Source organism: Colius striatus, chromosome 3 (genome assembly GCF_028858725.1).
Source record: "Colius striatus isolate bColStr4 chromosome 3, bColStr4.1.hap1, whole genome shotgun sequence".
Classification (NCBI taxonomy): domain Eukaryota; kingdom Metazoa; phylum Chordata; class Aves; order Coliiformes; family Coliidae; genus Colius; species Colius striatus.
This window is the reverse complement of record NC_084761.1, coordinates 5,456,852-5,477,288: the sequence shown is the minus strand read 5'-3', so window position 1 is coordinate 5,477,288 and position 20,437 is coordinate 5,456,852. Positions and strand designations below refer to the sequence as shown.

At 39.8% G+C, this 20,437-nt stretch overlaps 2 protein-coding genes across 8 annotated transcripts in view; one reads left to right on the top strand and one right to left on the bottom strand.

Moving 5' to 3' along the window:
- Positions 1 to 12,738, top strand: part of USP7 (ubiquitin specific peptidase 7) — a 76,981-nt gene extending 64,243 nt beyond the window's left edge. For 2 of the 7 annotated variants that reach the window (XM_061991798.1, XM_061991800.1), the window contains 9 exons: positions 13 to 80; positions 1,158 to 1,266; positions 1,362 to 1,439; positions 1,588 to 1,688; positions 2,304 to 2,403; positions 3,496 to 3,615; positions 4,944 to 5,015; positions 5,850 to 5,940; positions 9,133 to 10,557. In XM_061991798.1, the coding sequence (XP_061847782.1) occupies positions 13 to 80; positions 1,158 to 1,266; positions 1,362 to 1,439; positions 1,588 to 1,688; positions 2,304 to 2,403; positions 3,496 to 3,615; positions 4,944 to 5,015; positions 5,850 to 5,940; positions 9,133 to 9,239 (846 nt within the window). In that variant the 3' untranslated portion in view covers positions 9,240 to 10,557. Of the gene's footprint in view, positions 1 to 12; positions 81 to 1,157; positions 1,267 to 1,361; positions 1,440 to 1,587; positions 1,689 to 2,303; positions 2,404 to 3,495; positions 3,616 to 4,943; positions 5,016 to 5,849; positions 5,941 to 7,341; positions 9,090 to 9,132; positions 10,558 to 12,309 lie in introns of those variants that run through there. The other 5 variants (XM_061991799.1, XM_061991801.1, XR_009818366.1 and 2 more) reach the window with 4 other exon arrangements.
- A 2,956-nt stretch (positions 12,739 to 15,694) lies between these two features.
- Positions 15,695 to 19,669, bottom strand: LITAFD (LITAF domain containing). The gene is made up of 4 exons (XM_010209536.2): positions 19,564 to 19,669; positions 17,244 to 17,309; positions 16,267 to 16,426; positions 15,695 to 15,803 (listed from the first exon to the last, which is right to left on the bottom strand). Exons 1-4 carry the CDS (start codon positions 19,667 to 19,669, stop codon positions 15,695 to 15,697), a joined length of 441 nt encoding a protein of 146 aa, XP_010207838.2.
- Positions 19,670 to 20,437: the final 768 nt, after the last annotated feature.

Below are 20,437 nucleotides of genomic sequence, written 5' to 3'. Positions count from 1 at the left end.
TTTTACTTGCAGGTTGCAAAGACAGTTGCTCAAAGACTTAACACAGATCCAATGCTATTACAGTTTTTCAAGTCCCAAGGGTAAGATGAATTTCCTTAGTGTTCTGTATATAAACTGTTGTAAAACTCAACTATAGCAAGGTGGAAGTTTGTAGCTTTTCCCATGTTGTTAACTGATTCTTTACCAGTAGTGTGTTGACACTTGGGTGAGCAAAGCGAGTAGCATAGATAGTTTGCAGTATTGCAGTGGCTAGCTCTAGAGCCTCAAATATTTGCATGCTTCACAGTTCTAGTGTCATTGAAAAAGGATGCATTTTAAAGGATCATTGTTTAAATTTCTAAAATCGTTAATTACTTCAAAGCTTTACTGTTTGGGATCAATTATTTATCTAATGCATATTATTAGAATGGAGGAGAGCAGAAACAAGTGCAGGTTTTTTGCTGATTTCACAGGTTTAAGTGCAGGAGTTACTTCACTGATTTTCATCCTCCTCCCTCCCCCAAATTAGGTTTTGTGTAGATGATTATCTAACAAGTTCACAGCTGCAAAAAGGGATATTTCTGAATAAAGTGGTGTTCTCAGACACAGTTGTGTAAAACTGGATATAAATCTGTAAAGCTATACCAGAAAACAGCAAATTAATAGTTATATGTGTATGCTACAGGAATAATGCACACACCAAAATTACACCTTCTTTTTGTATTCATGTAAATGTAGATTGCTCTTTATTAACCTGTAGGCATCTCTCTTCATCATCAATGAGACTGGGGTAATTTTAGTAGCTCTTTGTAGTTCACAGTGCTGTGATCACTCTGGAATTTGCAGTGTCATATAGCTCCACAAATTAACCTTTCACAATCTAAAGCATGTGCTGCCATACTAGTAGTTCCAGAGGAATGTAGATCTGCCACCCTGCGGCATTAAAGGTGAGCTTGTAAACATCCAAGCGAGCCTGCACACCCAGCGAATGGTATTCCTGTTCCCATATACTCACCTGTATTTAAAAGCACTGAAGCACTGAATATAATGCTGCTTAGGCTGTGCTAGCAATTAATGTGAGATTGGAAGCCAGGAATAAAAATGTACTTGGTGCTTCAGTTTACTGAGCATTGATGTATTGTAAAGGGATGTTTACGATTTTGTTTTTCCTTCTATAGTTATAGGGATGGCCCTGGTAATCCTCTTAGACATAATTATGAAGGTACTTTAAGAGATCTTCTGCAGTTCTTCAAGCCTAGGCAACCGAAAAAACTTTACTATCAACAGGTAAGAGTCTTCTGGTTTTATCAGTGCCGATTAAAATACCCCAATTCTGCCCTATACAAAGTGTGCCTAAAGTGTTTTTTCTTTTCTTCCTTAAGCTCAAAATGAAAATAACTGATTTTGAAAACAGAAGAAGTTTTAAATGCATATGGCTAAATAACCAGTTTAGAGAAGAGGTGAGTAAGGTTGATTGTTACACACAACTGCTGGGAAAGATTCACACAAGATGAACTTTCCATGAAAAATCCAGTGCATCCCTTGTTTTTAATACAGTTGTTTATATTTTCATGTTTTCTAATGATTTTTCTGTTTCATATTCCCTAGGAAATAACAGTATATCCAGATAAGCATGGGTGTGTGCGGGACCTCTTAGAAGAATGTAAAAAAGTTGTAGAACTCTCTGAAAAAGGTTCAGGGAAATTAAGGTAAAAACTGAAACATTTTGGTTTGGTTTTTATGTGACCATGTGGATTTTACACAGAGAAGTACCCACAGAATTTAAAACACTGTGAAAACCACTATTATCAAATGAAGTCTGATAGTATGCTAAACATAAAAAGCTTCCAGATTCACATTAAGAGAATTCTCATTAAATGGGAATATAAATTTAATATCATGGTTTATTTTGTATTTAATAAAATTATATCCTTGAGTTGAGTCAGTTTCATCAGTTGTGTTTGTTAGCTCTCAAATTAATAATTAGTTCCAATTCAAGCCTTTCATGCTCTTCCATCTCTCAGGAATTGAAAATTAGGTCATTTAAAGAGAGTTAAAAAGAATAATACCAATTAAAAAACCTTTGTCTTGTAATTGCACACGCTGGCTTTTTTTTGTCATGAGCCAGAAGTGATTGAACCTCTTGTAACTTTACAGCTTAATTTTTACTAAAGCCTGAATTTGAAGTTTGACAAATAATAGTAGCAGCATGTATTTACCTCCTGACTACATTAATCTTGAGGGTTGAAGAGAAAATGTTTCATTGCTTTCAAAACATTTAGAATTCTTTTTTTTAACACCTTTCCTCTTTGTTTATTTTTAAGGCTGCTAGAAATTGTAAGTTACAAAATAATCGGTGTCCATCAGGAAGATGAGCTGTTAGAGTGTTTGTCACCTGCAACAAGTCGAACGTTTCGAATAGAGGTAAATATTGCTTGCTTTGAAGTATCTTTAAAACTTGATATTGAGAGAAGAAACTCTCTCAAGTGGCAATTCTTTGTTTCTGGAATCTGATTTTCAAATCCTGTGATACTTGCAGCAAGTTAGATTACATTGGGACGTCTCTTTTTTTCTGTAGTAGCTAGCAACAGGACAAGGGGTAATGGGATGAAGCTGGAACACAAAAAGTTCCACTTAAACATAAAAAAACCTATTTCACCGTGAGGGTGAGGGAGCCCTGGCCCAGGCTGCCCAGAGGGGTTGTGGAGGCTCCTTCCTTGGAGGTCTTCAAGACTCGCCTGGACATGTTCCTATGCGACTTGATCTAGGTGACCCTGCTTCTGCAGGGGGGTTGGACTAGATGATCTCTCAAGGTCCCTTCCAACCCTACCATTCTATGATTTTATGGTTCTGTTTTTAAAGATAATACTCCCAAAATGTTTTCTTTGTTCATCTACTTCCTATTAATGATTTCATTCTGTAACTTTGTGTATTTATTATAACAATACATGAAGTCTGGACAAGAACTTGTTCATAGGACATTTGCTGCCTTAGCAATAATTCCAAGCTTTGAGGACTGACTCATAATAGAAATGTTTATGCTTAGAACTCACTTTCATGCTCTAAACTTAAGTATTCCAGAAGATTTTGTTTCCTTTTCTGTTAAGTTTGATCTTCTTGAGCCAAATTTTTATAATTACCATGTGATTTTTTTTTTTCATTCAAATCTGTGAACTCACTTCAAAGATCAGAGATTTTAAAAGTTTCCAATGTAATCTGTAATGAAGAGACAAGAGGACTTTAATATTGCTGTCAGTTAATATTACAGCTGACAGAAGATTTCAGATCAAAAAAGCCATGTGGAGAAGCCAGGAGAGTATTTACTGAGTAGGGAAAGCTGAAATGTGGTCATGCCATGGCTGAGCCTGTCAAAAAGCCTCCATCAAGCATGGTTCTTTTAATTGTTTTTAAACAGACTTGTTTTAAATCAGTAACAGGACATCAGTTACGCTTTGGGTTACTTTTTTGGGGGGAAATTTTAGCTGATTGCAGTCATATTTTTCTGTCTGGATCTAGGAAATTCCTCTGGACCAGGTAGATATAGATAAAGAAAGCGAGATGCTAATCACAGTGGCACATTTCCACAAAGAGGTTTTTGGGACATTTGGAATTCCATTCTTGCTGAGGATACACCAGGTATAGTATGCTTCCTCCTTTCTCCCTGTGGGGTTATATTGATGTTTTCTTGAAGCAGTGTCAAAGAAATTGCTTAGTATAAAAAGTGTTTATGGACAACATTGTTCCTGTACAAAAGGTTTTACCCCATGTATGCCTTCTTGTAGTTAAATCGTTTACCATCTCAGCTCTCTTTTCTCTGTACAGATTGTTCAGTGTTTCAGTGAGACTGTGCAATATCTAAGTAGTAGGCATTTGACATCAGCCAGGGTTTTGAAATGCCCTCAAATCCCTACTGTCCCCTCCCCCAACCCCTGCAGAACTCCCCCAACCGACCTAGATCATATTTCTAATACTACTTTAGCAGTTGTGATGCAAAGTTGCTGGCAAAAGTGTCTAGGCCATGGTTGCTTAGCTTAATACTGAGACAGCTGACTGTGAAAAAGGAGCTTACTTGCTTCAACATTTTACAAGACAACTTGCATTTCATAACTTTTGTATTTTGATGTGCTTATCTTCTAGGGCTGCAAGCTAATACAAGAGGGAAAGTTAATTTTGCAAGCTAATTTAACTTCTTGAGTTTTTATGTGGTGCTGCTCCATCTGAATATCACACTGATTCCTTTAATATCAAACTGTGTTTCTAGGGGCAGTTAGAAATGTGCTTTTCAACTTTTTCCAATTCATATATGTTAGTTTGTATGAAAATTACCTACTTTTAGAAAGAGTTTTGTCGTGAGAATTATGTTCTCATCTGCATCCCATAGAAATTTACTGTATTTCCACAGTTTTGATCAATGTAGAGTAAAACCCGTGTGGTGATTTCTGGTGGAAACCATTTGCACTGCATTTCCCTGTCTGTGACAGTGGATGTCTGATCTTTCAGTTGATTGCATCCATCACTTTGTTGAGCAGTTCACACAAATCATGCAGAAACATACTGCAAAAAGTTAGCAATTGAAGGGGATCATCAAAAGTGTAGAAGTTTTAAAAAGTAATAAACTTATAAAGGACATATGAAATGCTTTTTCCATGTTCCTTTTTTGCAGCTCATTTCCTAGCTTTGTTTCTTAACTTCACTCTGACTTGCACATTATCACTAGCAGCGTTTGATCAATTTATGGGATGACTTGCATAATGATGAATCAATAAGACATAAAATTGCTGAATTTATAGCAAGTGTTATGTTTTCTCCACATTGTAGCAGATGATGCTGACAGTTGTGTAATTTTGTAAATAACTGAGAGATTAAGGCAATGTATTTCAATGAAGCTCGAAGCAGAAAATAATAACAGCATCCCTTTTTCCCCTACATTCTTTTGACATTTAAAATCTTGTTGCAATTCTTAGGGTGAACACTTCAGAGAGGTTATGAAGCGAATTCAGACAATGCTGGACATACAAGAAAAAGAATTTGAAAAGGTAATGGCAAGTTGGCAGAGGTTTATTGCTAATTGTGGACTCTTAAGTGAGATCATTTTAATAAAGTGGATTACTACGGATTTGGGATAAGTGTAGATTTTGATCAATAGGACAGTGGCTTGACTTAAAGAAGTTTTTTTTCTGAGAGTAATTAGGTAAGACTTGTAGGAATAGTATTTCTGTCCTGCATCAAGAGAGGTACCTTAAAGTAACTTAGAAATGTTTAGGTGATGCAGGACCTCTGGAGACCACCTATTTCAGGTCCCTGCTTATAACAGGACTAGCTTAAACTTAAGTCGATTTGCACCTAGGTAAAACTGGGAGCAATTTGAGACTCTCAAGACTGGGAATTCTGGACGCTGTATTTTAGAGAATTTTTCTTCTTGTATGTAATCAGAATTTTTCATTTCACATCTTCTGATGGTTACCTCTTGTCCTTTTGCTGGATTCTTCTTTGAGAAGAATCTGCTTCCATGTAACATCCATTAGTCAATGGAAGATCTATTAGCCTTTGCTTTTCTGGGCTAAACCCCATTTCCCTTAGCTTCTTGTATACTTGGGGCTCCAGCCCCCTCAGCTGTCTTACTGGACCATTGCTGGACCTGCTGCAGTTGCCATCCATTTTTCCCTGAAGGGCCTGGTGGTGGACCCGACACCAGGTCACATTCACGATTTTCCTGAGCATTTGTTTTATCCCATTGTCCATGTGGTTGATGATGATTTTAAACAGTATAGGCCTTTATCAACCCCTGACAAATACTACTTAGAAACCAGCTGAGTTAGACTATGAATGAGACTTGAAGGGTTTATGTTAATGCTTTTTTCTTCCTGTAGTTTAAATTTGCAATTGTAATGATGGGCCGACACCAGTATCTCAATGAAGATGAGTATGAAGTGAACTTGAAAGATTTTGAGCCCCAACCTGGTGAGTTAAGACAACTTGACTGTTCTTTTAAGCTACTGAAGTTGCTCTGCCAGTTGTTATAATGTGATTATCCTTAACTCAGGACATAGGAGTTTGTTCTTTGCACATGAAATACGTTATATATAGTAATTAAGTAAGTACTTACGTACATATGGGTGCACACTTAAGTGTTAAATGTATGTTAGTCTGACAATATGTATTTCATAGCCATATAAATAAATCTGCTTGTGAGTTAGAGGTTAAATAGCAGTATAACATACTTGACAGTAGAGTTAAATGTCAGTCACACCATATCTATACTGTCCATCTGCTCCCTTGTACATTTGATTCTCACATTTTTATGGGAGTCTGTGCTCATTTCTACAAAGATTAAGCTGGATTCTTAGAAGATTCTTATTTTAAATGTTCTGCAAAAAGATATTTGATTTCTCATATTCATTGAAGATACATATTTGGTTTTGATGTCTTCAATGAATCTGAAGTATCTTAACAAAGTATTACATATGTGAATAGGTTGCTGTTTAGATTTTCTTATCCTAAGAGATGATTCATAAGCTATAAATGCAACTTGGTTCTGAATTTGACTGCGGATGGTCTACCATCTTGCTTTCACTTGACTGGTATTTAAAGCTCTATTCTCTGAGGAATTTACACACAGGAAAAACAAGGTTAATACTACAGGAGTTCCATCTTTTGAGAGTTCCAGTGTGGAACAGCACCTTTGCATCTGCAGTTGAGGCTCTCTTGAAAGGCTGGAATTCATCGAGGTTATTTTTCTCATAGTTTAGCTGAGTATTCCTTCTTGTGAGCTGCTCTGTCTGGTAGCAATGAGATTGAGGACAGCTTGCTCTCTGCAGCCTTGTTTTGTCTGACAGTTATGAGCTCTGTGGTTTTTTATGGCAGGTTGTGCTAGGGCCAGACTTTTCTCTGATTGTTTTTTCATGCAGTGCTCTAGATTTACATAACAGTTGTAAAGAAATCCTGTAACTGTTCATTTATTTCAAAATGCACAAAATTAGGCCTGTGCTATAGAATAGTAGAATCATTACAGTTGGAAAGGACCTTTAACGTTGAGTCAACCCAGTCACCTCACTGCCAAGCCCATCACTAAACTAAACCATATCCCTCAGCATCTTCTGAATATCTCCACAGCTGGTGACTCCACCACCTCCCTGGGCAGCCTGTGCCGATGCTTCATAACCCTCTCAGCGAAAAAGTTCTTCCTAATTTCCAATCTAAACCTCCCCTAGCAAAACTTGAGCCCATTTCCTCATGTCCTATCATTAATTACTGGAAAGAGATTGACTCCCCACCTAGCTACAACCCCCTTTCAGGTAGCTACAGAGAGTGATCATGTTACCCTTCAAACTCCTCCAGACTAAACATTCTGATTTTCCTCAGCTGCTCCCCATCAGACTTGTACTCCAGACCCTTCACCAGCTCCAGTACCTGTCTCTGGATACCTCAATGTCTTTCTTGTACTGAGGAGCTCAAAACTAGACCTCTTGTTGTGCTTTGTTACACAGCCAGGTTTATGACTTATGGCTGTGAATATGAGGAGACTTGGCAAAACTTTGAAAGCCTTTTGCATCCGCACAAGCCATGCACGAGCAGAGAAGGGAGTCACTGGGGACATCTCTTTTGCTGCACTTCTTGTGAGTGGTCTCTGGATGACAAACTCAGAGGTGAACATTTTTCTCTGGACAGATAAAAGTCTGTGGCCTCAGAGCAGTCAGAGTACTGATTTTATTCTGCGACTTGTCTTTCTGGGAGCAGGAAGGGGAAGGCAACAGTCTGAAATGAACTGTCGGGCTTCTTGAGTGAAGCAGAGCCAGTGTTTGCAAAACAAGGAGAAAGACTAACTAAGGTTCTAGGTCAAAAGTCCAGAATGTGGCAGAAATTGGAAATGGGAGGAATTGAACTGTTTGTAGGAGTTGTCAGGAATGTGAGATTAAAGAGTTTTCATTCGAGAGTTCACAGGAAATTGCCACTTTGATATAAGATAATACACTGACAGAATTCACGCTCCCTCTGAAATTCTCCTGTGGAGTGACAATATGATGTTCTAATGCCACCTTATCCAAATGGTGTTTCTAGGTGGGGCTTGTGTTTCTCCAGATATCAGTTGTAACACAGGCTGGACCAATCACACAAAAGCTTTGGCATTTTCTGATTCAGTTGACGTAACTGATGTCAATAGTACCCCTCTGCTCTTACAAAGATGCACTCTAGCAGTGGCTGTGCTGTTGCTAACGGTGTATTATGTGATCTCGGCAAGATTGACAGTTCTCTTTTAGATTTTACATTGACCGTTATGTCAAAGTAATAGACAAATAATTTTGACTGAAATAAATGTATCCAAAAATGCAGATGCAGGCAACCAAAAAGGTCAAGTGCTTTACGCTTTAGTGGTTGCAGTTGATGGCACTGAACCTAGGAGTGTGCTTTTCTTGCTGGGGGGCTGTTTAGTTTCTGCCCTTATTGTTTCACTTCAAAGAACATTTATGTTCTGCATCGAGGACATATTAAAAGAGAATTTCTTCCATTTGCAAGAAGTATGTAGACTGTGTTTTTTTTATGGAAACTAGCAGTAGATAAAACCATATTGTGTTGAACAAGTGGAAAAAAACTGTAGAGATTGTTTGTTACAATGGAAATATGACAATTGTTATCCGAAAAAGAGGAGGTCAGTTACATGATTTCTTAATTAACTGATGATTTGCATTTTACCTTAATTTAACAAATGTTCTTATTTAGCCCAGGTGATAAGAGCAACTTTATACAGCAGAGATAACTTATAATATGGTAAATACTATAGGTTGTCATATTTAGGTGACGGATACCTTCCTGTTCCAGATGGGCTGAGCACTTTGGGAAAAGCTGGTACTTTGTGCCTGAGGCCTTAAATTATAACAGTAATTTTCTTGCTTTAGCACACACTTCATTGCTGTAAACTCCTGTAGGTGACTGAAGAGGAGAAAAAACAGCTACATGACCCACAGACAGCTGTAAAATGTTTCACTGGAAGGAAAGCAGTCAGGGAAGCTGCCCTGTTGGCTGACTGCAGCCCTCTTCCATACTCTGTGACTTGTAGCAAACAGTGATTGAGGCACACAGGAGTAATTTGTGTAGGGGAAACTTTCCAATTTAGTCTTAAAAACTTCATTATTTCTTTTCTCTTTTTTTTTCTAGGCAACATGTCTCATCCAAGGCCATGGCTAGGGCTTGACCATTTCAATAAAGCCCCAAAGAGAAGTCGCTACACTTACCTTGAAAAAGCTATTAAAATCCATAACTGACTTACTTAACCAGATTGTCAAGGCAAGGGACAATAATAAGTGTGTGTGTGCACCTTTTTAACAACTGTAGAACTTTGGTACACGTGCACTATATCTGAAGTCTTCAGCAAGAGGAATTGCTGCTGATGTTAATTTTATTTTGTTGAGGCTGTTCAGTTTGGCTTCTCTGTATCTATTGACTGCCCTTTTTGAGCAAAATGAAGGTGTTTTTATAAAGCTTGGATGCCAATGAGAGTTATTTTATGGTAAACGTAATGCAAGGCAATTGTCAGCATAATGAGGGAAGAGTTTAGTAGAACAGTTGACATTGGCAAAATATTTGTCTGTAGTACGTTTATAGATGGCATAAGCTGGCTGGCTGCCCTTCCCAGTATGGTGTTCACCATCACTGCAGCTAGTAAGTCTTATGTTTAGACTCACATCAGATTTATTTCCTTCAGTTATACTTTAAATGACATTTTTGTGCATTTGTAAATGCAAAAAAAAAAAAAAGAAACTCACATCATCAATAAATAGCAATCTCTACTTCATTGTGTACATTGTTGGCACTTATTCGGGATTTTTGTCTCCTCCAGCTGCATAGGATCTTTTTTAATAAACTAGTTTTCGTTTAATTTAGTCACTACTTTGCATCCAGTTTTGCCAAGTGGATGCCCTGAGTCCTTAAGGAAAAAAAAAAGAGATATTTGGGTCCTTTCAATAAATTTTCAACCATTGATAAATACCGTTGCGATTTGTTCTGCCACCTTCTGGCAAAGGGAACGACACTCGACAGTTGGCAAGAGCAAGCGGAGAGAGGAGAACCATCATGAATTTAGTCGGCATGGGAAGAGATGGGGAAAAACCACCAGAAAATAGCCTTTTAGCACCGAGGGCATGCTCACTAGTGTTTAGTAAGCTGTTGACTTTGTATAAAAAAAAAAAGGAGGAAAAACAAAAAAGAGGAAAAAAAAAAGAAGAAAAAAAGAGAAAATGAAATTGTATATTTAATGAATGAACATGTACAATTTAACACTCGGAGGAGAATTTTGTTGGGTGAGTCTGCAAGTGATTTTTATTTTTCACTGATGTTGATATTCATTGTGTGTAGTTTTCTTTCAGTCCCCAGACCGCTTCCTTTTGTTTTGGAGCTAATGCCAGCCGCGTGTCTAGTTTTGAGTGCAGTAAAGATAGAATCAGCAATTCACACTTAATTTGACATTCTTTTCAAGTATTTTCTTTTGTTTCTGTAGCCGCAGTGTACAACAACTCTTCCTGTATATTGCCTTTTTTTGCTGGAAAATGTTGTATGTTGAATAAAATTTTCTATAAAATTGTTTTCGATGAGTGATGACATGGAACATTGCAGAAGATTCCTGCTCTCCTTGGAAATAAGAGTTCTGGGAACCGCTTTTGTTGCTGAGGTTTTGCTAAAGGTGTGGGTTGTTTTATTTTCTTAAGCCTTGAGAGTTGTATAACCCTCGTATTGCTTGATTTGGGGAAAACTTTTGAGGGTTTTCTGTTTTAATTGTTTTGGGGCTTGGAGTTTTGTGTTTGGGGTTTGTTGTTTTGGGTTTTTTTAATCTCCCAACTAGTCCCATTTGAGCTTAAAAAAGTAAAAGGTTTTCCAGGAAGGAGCCATGTACAAATAAGACAAATGGAAAAATTATTTTACTAGTTTGTTTGTAAAGCTTGTAGTAGAGTCTTTGTGGTAGACTTGGCTCTGTCTGCCTGTACAAAACTTTGTGGTCCAGATTCTCAAGTCTTAATATTATAAATGGTGTAAAGTGAAATCTGAGGTGTCCAAAGGTAAGCTCCTTTAATAGACTCGTAGATACCCACCGTAATGCGTTCCTTGTATTCAAAACCAAACACAAAGTGCTTAGAAGCTTCCCTTTCTCAGACTTACCAATAAACATTCAGTAGGGGTTGTGTACATCTGATGGCCTTTGTACTTTTTTTTTCTGAGATGAATTACTGAAAGAAAACACCAGCAAGTATTTTTAAATTAAACTTTAAGATCTATTTCATTGTTCTAGCTTTAAAATGAATGAAATGCTCGAGTTTTAGGGATGTTTGCATTTATTTTTAATGTAGATCTTGCAGTGCTTTTAACTATCGCTTGTTTCCAATCAAGGCAAGCTGGTTGCTTACTACTTTTTTTTGTATCCTTATCCTCTGAAAGTGTAGGTTACAGTTAGAGGGAAGTGCTTAAATGGCATGCCTTAAGTGGGTAAAGTTTTCCTTTGATTTGTATTTGCATTCAACTGGGGAGAATTACAGCACCATCCAAGTGGTGTTTTTACTAGTACTCGGATTGTCTCTACAGGCTTTTCAGTAAATAACAGGATTTGTCCTCAAAGCATTTCTGTAAAATCAGAGGCTCTGGTCAGCAGAAGTAAGCCCTAAAATGATATTTTGTGAATTTAGTGTTCTGGTAGACTGATATAAAATTGAGCTTGTATCTGAATGTCACTGAGTTTTCACATTATTTTATGGGACAGCTTTTAGGGGGAATATCTTTAAAAAATAAATAATAATATTTCCTATTTCAGAAGGAAAAAAAAACCCTGATAAAGTAAATTTTGTGTGCCTTTTGGTTTTTAGATGACTAGTTTTTTCTGTGCTCCAGTGTTTGTGCTGTTCCCACCCTAGTTTTGGAAAGATAATAGGTGAAGGCATTCCATATACAGTTCTCAATACCTGGAGCTTTTCGTGACAACTTTTTTTTTTCTGGGCACAAGTAACTTGTTTATTCAAATGTGGAAACATACACCTATGAAGAGGAAGAGGAGGATAGGAGGTTTTTCTCAGGTGCAGTATGTTTGGTTTAGTTCATTCTAAAAGATTTACAAGAACACAGTCTACAAAAGTACCTTGCTTTCCATTTCGTACTCAGATTTTGGAATTATCTGGATAACAGTGAATGCATTAAATTAAGTTAATGATAACATAAGTGTTAAGCAATAAGGATGTAATTTCTTGGTACACAGCCTCAAAGCAACATGATGTTAATGGCCCATCTCAATTCTCCCTACAAAAATAACACGCGTTGTTCCTGTAGATTTACCTAGTGCCTTTTATCCTAAAGGAGTCCAAAGCATTCTGTGAAACGTAAGCAAATCACACCAGTGACACAACTGCTGACTAGAGAGTGACAGCCAACAAAAACACCCTTGATACAAGAAGGCTTGCTTAGCAACAGCAGGACAAATCCGTGCTGCTGCAAGACACGTCGGAGGGATGAGGCCGGTGTTGTACCGCAGGATGTGCAGAGCGCACAGTGCCTCCCGCCTACTGGATCTACCTCAGCTGCTGCCCCTCCAGAGCTGGCACGCCAGCATCCCACCCCAGCATCCCACCCCAGCACCCCACTGGAGCTTGGACCAGCCTGTCCTCCGGGCCTCAGTGCCCAGATTGAAGCTATGCTGTGTTTTTTGCTATTTAATATCCTTTGTGAGAAATCGTTTTCTGTAGGACCTGTATATATTGTAAATAAAACAGACTAGGATAAACACTGGATTGGTGTCTGTGTCTCTTTATTGGAGGAGTAGTTGGGAGTGTCACTCAGAAGTCAGACTGATCTTGGTTAGGTGAAAGACATAAATTTTTCAAAATTCAGCCAAGTTACATGTCTAAAATTATGTTGATAGTGTAGAGAGAGTTGGCCAGAGGTGAATGCTGACTTCAGGGGCAATTTCAAGGTGCTGTGGTTGTCATTTATTGTTGGCTTTTAAACCAGCCTGATCTTACTGTGAAAAAAAGGGTAAAATGTCCACATGTGATATGCACAAGTCTGGCTTCAAGTCTGTGCTCAACTTAATTTCTGTCTTGGGTGATGTTGAAGTTAGCTGTGTAGCAAGCACAGCAGGAAATGTAGTTTGATAACCATCACAGTTTATCTGGAAGCTTTCAGCTATTGAAGTAATTGTATGAACTATTATGCCTCCAAATATTGATGTAAAAAATGTTTTAACTACTTCTGTTGAATATCTCCTGCATGTCTTAAATGATATCTATCATTTCTTTGTTACGTATAAATTCGTGGGTTTGGGTTTTTCATCCTAAATGTTAGTGGCTTCTGGCATTATTTACCAGTACTTAACAGCAAAGCTTTGCTGATTCACAGCCAGGTTTTTAAATGGAGAAAAATCTTAACATTTTGAAAAGTGTGGGAAACAGTACAAAACCTGTTGGACTGACGTGTACATGACGGCTTGTAGATTTCAGCATTGTGGTGCTATTTCCCATTAATAGGTTGGGTCACCAGAAGATGGAGAGCTGCAGACCTTGGTACCCAGTGGATGCCAGAGTGGCTGCTCTGGGAATCACCTTCAATGCCCTGCTGGGTTGAGGAGGCCTCAGTGCAAGGCTGTGAAGTCATCATGAAAGCTCTTTCACAGATATACCTTGCTTGAGAAATTGCACTACCCAGCCTCTACTCCTCTTAGAGTAGAGAGGAGACCCTCTTTTTGGGGTCTTTCTCCAACAAGTCTCATTTCAGGCTCAGTGATACTGATGAGCATCAGTGTGGGGCCTTGTAGCTGAAAACCTGTGAAATGCTGAATCACACTGCTTGCTCTAAAAACTGTCTCCCTGGCTGCTGGCAACAGTTCTTTTCAACAGTATCACTTGTTTTTGCTGTTTTCATCTTCAGCAGCACAGCATCTCATTTTCTGTGTGTGCTGAATGGTCAGCCTGCTGTCCTACCACCACACCGAATGCAGGGCTTTGCTTTGCCTGGGACACGGTCACAGTTTTACTTGCCTTTATTCAAATCTGTTGTTGTTTTTCGGGTCTTCGAGCCTCAGTGGCTGGAATTTGATGTACTTTTCGAGGCGCAAAGCCGGTTCACAGTGTGCCAGCGGCGAGGCCCGGGGCCGCCAGGGGGCGTGCTGAGGCGGGACCGTTGGCGGGCGCGCGCTGCCTCCCTCAGGCGCGCCCTGAGGGGAACGTCCTGTGGCCGGGGACGGGGGTGGTCTGTTACAGCGCTGGAAGTCCCGGTTGGTCACGGCTTGTGTGTGAAATCTTGTAGGAAAGGGTGCAGGTGAACCGGGGGTCGCTTCGGAAGAAGGAATCGGTGAGGGCTCTGGGCTCGGTGCTGCTCGCTGCGGCTGGAGGTTTCCTCTGCAGGCTCCTCCCCGGAGCCGCGGTCAGAGCCGAAAGTGCCGGTGTCCAACCTGTGGCAGAGCCTGTGCTTAAAGGATCTTCAGGATTCTGGAGGCACTCGTGCTTAAATGGCTGGTTAGGGACAAGCTCTTTTTCATTTATGGCTTAATTTGACCAAATACCTAATCCAAAGAGTTTAGTTAAGCTCAATGTCAGGCTAAGTGAGAAGTTGTAACGATGGAGTATCTACAGATGCTTCAGAGCATGGGCAGAGTACCTCAGCCACAGCGAAACACAGGGGAATGTAGAGAAGCAGCCTGAGTGCTGCGTGCCACACATCCCACTTGGCCACAATAACTATGGTACTGAAACAGAAGGTATTTATGATGTTAAAAACATTGTAATGTGGGGGGATTCCTACTGTTTATCTTTCTAGACAGCAATGAATGGCAGCAGCTGCTGCTGCTGTTTAGCACTGAGCAGGATCTAAGCACCTCCTAGGCAAGCAATTACAGACATATGATATTACAAATGACTTTGGATGAGAACTGTGAAAGTTCTCTGTAAAGTGTAAAGCCTAGTAAGCCCTTTTGTGGCAGATGATGTGCTGCAGTATGAAGGCAGAGAGGTAAAATGAGGGCCTTGTAGTTTTTTCAAGCTGTGCTTGCTGATTTTTCTTTATATTTTTAGCTTTTAGTTGTTGATTTGTTTATATAAAGGGAGTGCCCCAGTGTGATCTGCATCAGTGCTCTGGGTGCAACGGGTCATGGAAACAATGCAGACAGGAGGTGTTTTGCCAGTATTGTTAACAGTAGCAGCTTTATTTTCTTACCTCACATATAACAAAGTAAAGACAATCTCATAACTTAATGTTTTGTTAATAAATAATCAGCTACACTGTACCACCCACAAGCCCTTCAGGGCTAGATCCCATATAAAGAAGAGCAGAGAGAAATGAAATCCCAACCAGTCAGTTCCAGTCCATAGAAGGTAAGAGCTTCTCTAAAATGTGTAGGTACAAACTTCTTGGTTACTGATGGGCTGAAGGGTCCAGAAGAGTCTATGTCCCAGTTGAGTTGGAGATTTGAGAGAAGTAGTAATGCTGATGTGCTCGCTAACTGGTTGCTTCACAGCTCAGGACAACAATTCAAATAAAGCATAAATTCAAGTGAGACTGTAAATTAGTCTTCAAGGCTTTTTGTTTTAAAGTCAGTCCAACTGCCTAATTGCAAAACTCCAGATGGATTCACCAGCAAGGGTGAAACTAAGCCTACTCCTATACGTTCCCTAGCAGTAGTTTTACATGTAGAATCTCATGCCATTGGGAAATAGAGACTTGACATAATCTGTTTGCAAAAACTTTGTTTCTATAGCCTTTTATATCTGTAAATATGAAAGTGGCAGCATGGGCAGTAATGGTCTGCGTCCTTGAACATCCTCACGAAGAAAGGTACAAAGCAGCATCCACAACAGCACCTACAGCCAAAGAGGAGATGGACATGCATGGACTGATTTTCTGACGTTCCTTTCTACTGGCTCCATCTGTGCTTTTTCTCTGTGTTATTGTGTTTGCCTTATCAGTGTGTTAATCCACTTCCCCTCCCCCCCCTTTCAGTGTTTGAAATGTCTTCAAAAAAATTGATCACCTCACTTCTTATGCATTAGTCTGATTCTGAGTCTGATCCAATAGCAGTAGGGAAGCAGCAACGTTGTATTAATTTTTTGCTTGCCTTATCAAAAGTAATAACACATTTTCTTAAATTTAGTGAGCTTTCATCCCCTGAAGCTATGATGGCTGTATCTAGAATAGATGGAGTGACTTCTCACCAAGTAGAGAAGGGCAGGCTATATAATAACTAGCTAGAACCTGGGAGTTTTTTAATGACTCTCTTCTCACCTTCTGCTATGAAGAATCTTGTAAGTACGCATGAAAGCTTACCCAACCATGCACAGGCTGGCACACAGAAGGTAAGACAGCCTGCCCAGTCTGTAGGTGACCTGTGTGGTGATGTGCTGGCGACAGGAAGGGCATATTGTGGATGTTGGTTTGCTTGAGAAGATTCCTGCTAGGATGATCGGAGGCTGAGATACCAAGTAAACTGTGTTCAAGAGGAAAAAGGAAGCAGCAAAATTAGAAGCACAGGAGATCTTCTACAGGTTTTAAAGTCTTAAGTGAAGAAAGTAGGTTCGTAATGTGGCTGATCTAGAGGATCCTATGTTACTGCTACAAATTTCTGGTATATTCTTAAGAACCACTGTACTGCTTGCTCTGTGTATCCCAGTATGTTGTTTCTATCCACAGCCAGTATTTACTTGGGGAAGGACACCTAGAGGGACCTGCCTATGGGATAATCCTTGTAGTCAGGGAATCTCCACCACCCCCAGGCAGATGGACTTTGACAATTTGTCTTCTGGTATTTAAAATAATATCAAAATGCATTTTCTCCTTGATGAAGAGATTCGAAGGATACAGAGGAGCCTTCTGAATCAACTTATCAGTAGTTACAAGAAATTCCTCAAAGCATCTCTTCTGACATACACATGCCATCAGTCAGATACTGGTGCTGTCTCCAGCTCCTGTAGCTTCCCTCATGTTTGTTCAGCCTGGACCTGACTTTGTCATACTCCTTGAAGGGCATGTCCCTTGCAGGTATATGCCATTTTAAGCATCCTAAACCAAGTTTAGTGTACATTCACACTGTAGCCTGAAGCTGCAACATATAAAACATATGCTTCTGTAGACTGACTAATGATGGAAAAATGAGTCTGAGTCTCTTCAACATTTCTAGGGAAATCTCTTAGACAGTGATTGGGTCAGAAAACTCCATCTTCTCTGTTGATTTTAAAACTGAGGACATTTCACTTTTGTTAGCCTGGAGAACCACATTGCCAGAAACACAGTCCCCTGGCACTTACCTGGTTGCTCAATGGTGGCTGTTTCTCGGCAGGAGTACGGTGGAGGAGGAGGATACTCATAACCACCTGTGCAAAGAGAAACAGGGCAAAATGTAAAACACTCAACAGCTTACAACTCCTAAAAGTTCGGAGTCTGACAAGAAGCTGCATGGGGAGATACCTCACAGGGGAGGCTTGCCATGGCTCAGTGAAGTACAGAACAGGGGGGAAAAAATGCTACTGAACTGATTCACAGACTTTTAAAGATAAAAGAGCCCACAGTGACGAGCTAGTCTCACTTTCTACGTAACATAAGCCAAGAAACCAAGTCATTTTTTCAATAGGAAGGCAGCAACTGCATCTATTCCAGCATAACATTGGAATGGTACTTGATCTTAACTTAAGGACCCTGTTGCTAAAGGATCCACAGTACCTCTAACTAGTTTCAGTTATTTCTGTCCTTACTATTAGTATTTAGAGCCTTTTTTCTCATTTGAATTTTACCTGCCCTTAGCTTCCAGTCAAGTAATTTCATCATACCCTTTGTTCTAGAGAAAAGCTAGAGACCTTTTTCCTTTTAGTCATGGATAAGAGAGAAGGGAAGCTGGTAACTAAGACACTTCATGCTTTTCTACTTCTTTTACTAGTCTTACAAATTAAGAATGCAGTCAGCCTGCCTGAGCGTGAAATAAATGAATGTATAAAAAAGACATTAAAAATAAATTCATGTATAAAACTTTGCAGCCAGCTGGCATGGAGGTGGCATCAAACAACCAGACTGGTCTGCAACAGGAGGATAGACCCATGAGAAGTCTTGTTTGGTCAAGTCCACACAGCATCAGAGAAGCCCTCAACTCTGAGCAGAGCAGCCCTGACTTGGGAGTCCAGTCTGCATCACTGAGCCTTTCAGAAGCAATGTGAGTCCAGTCAGAGAATAAGCCCAGAGGGATACAAAATGGGAATCTTCCAGAGTGAGACAAAAGGAGGGTTGGACTAGATGGTCTCTAAAGGCCCCTTCCAACCCCCACCATTCTATGATTCTATGATAATGACAGTTGAAAAAAACTGTTAGCAGTGTTTCCTTGCCAGAAGTAGAGATTTGTAATGGTATTTGGGTTTAATGGTAGTGATGGTGGTGATGTGGGTTTTTTTTTTCTCTGGAAAGGAGATTGCTTGTGGAAAAACAAATCTGTAAAACAATTAAAAGTAAAGAATTTCTTTTCAATCTAGAAAAGGAATGTGCTTAGTACAAGTGAGTTGTCACTCAGTGTGTTTTTGTGAAGGACCTGCTTCCTGCAAAAGGACAAGACACTGTAACTCAGTGACAGATATGGTAAGTGCTTATCCCTTGGTTGAGCAGCTTACAAGTGAGACCTTTTTGTACCCAGCCTCTTGCAAGCTCTTCTGAGTTTAGAAAGACACCAGAGAGAGGTCTGAAGAAAAAAACTGTTTACAGAGAGAGATGATCAGAGTAAAATGCTCTGAAAAATAAGTCAAGTTTAGAGGCCCAGTACTGACATAGCTAGCCTTCTTCGTCACCTTCTGACCTCTCCTGCTGTTTTTATCTGCAATCATGTTGGATGAATGACAATATCTTCACTACCAGGAAGGTAACAAAAGTAAAATCACTGATACCTCAGTGTGTCTTTCAATGAGTGTGGGCTTGAACACACAGAATACAAAGGAGTGAGATACTCTTGTAGGTGTGAGAGCAATGCCTAGCTTCAGAGGGAGAAGCCAGCCCAGCAGAGCAGCAGCTGTAGGTGCCTGCTTGCAGTCCTTGAGCTGAATTGTTAGCACTTCAGTTAACCGTGTTTCCCCATGAAACAGCAATGAGGAGGAGTGGTTTGTCTCTATAGAACCTGGCTGCAGCAGTGACTCATCCAGGGAGGGCAGCTCTGGGCAGCAAGAGGGTTTGGGAAAAGGCCAGTCCTCTGGAAAATGAGATTGCAGTTTAAGCAAGACATAGCTTGTCCATGTACTGAATTTACTGGCTGAACATTTGTTCATTAGGAATATGAAATTACTGTAGAGATATAACTAACTCCTTTTCCAATAAAGCATGTGTTGTTTGAAAAACTATTAACTAAACAAACAATAATATTTTTTTGCCATTTTAAATAATACGTCTGTAGGGGATCCTACCAGCTTGCCTACCCCAACACTGAGGTTTATATGCTGGCACAGATGCTTTCTAAACCTATCACATCCTGGCAAAGCTTGGGCCACTTATGAGCTGGCTCAGTAACACTCTGGAAAGCAACAATCTGTGTTTGCCTGCCACATAACCAGCAAGAGGATGCTCTTTCCAAAACCCTCCTGGTGTGTGAAGCCTGCTTACCCTCTTGGCTGTAGTACTCTGGTGCAGAGGGCTCCTGCCTGTAGGGTTCACGGTGGGGTTCATACATAATCATAGGGATTTCCACACATCCTTTCTCACTAGCCATCTCCGTAGTTCACCTGCCAAAAGGAGCAAGATAAAACCTACTGTAAGTGACTATCAGTGCCCTGTATTTATCAGTGCCTGCCTCTGCAATTCCTAGTTCTCACATGCAGATTTTAGTTAGAAGGAAATTAGCAGTCTAGAGTTTTTTATAGATTGAAGTGCAGTCGGTTCCTGTTACACTTCACAATGAGGTAAATGGGAAGGGAGAACAGAAAACACCATCTTTACATATCTCTTTGTGCTGAGAACTAAACAAGTTCCCCCAGAAAACACACTATTGCAAGTGTGTGAACTCGTGACTGAAAGTGTTACCTTTGCAGAAAAGTTCACCTGATTTTTTTTCTATGGATTGTCAAAATAATCAAGGAGAGGGAGAGCATGCTTTGGAGCACGTGTGAAAAACCTTCATGTATCATTAAGTCAGAGCTGCAACAGTGCAACCAGTGGTAATTCAGATCTGTCTCTCTTTGTTTTATTTTGCAACCTTATCATCATCATTATCATGACAAGTTTTGAGCTGTGAAACTATTGTCTCATCACTAGTGTGACAGGCTTTTGTTGGGCAAGACCATTTTTAAATATGACTGCATTGCCTGAGGCTCTGAACAAGATCAGGCCACAAAATATGACTTTTGCAGGTGTTAGCAGGAACTACTCACAATAAAAGAGAGTGGGAGGAAGAGGACACAGCTGGAGATGTGTGTTTGTGTTAACTGTAAATGGAATGGTGTTAATTATTCCTAGCTGTCCCTTGAACCAACTGGTTGAG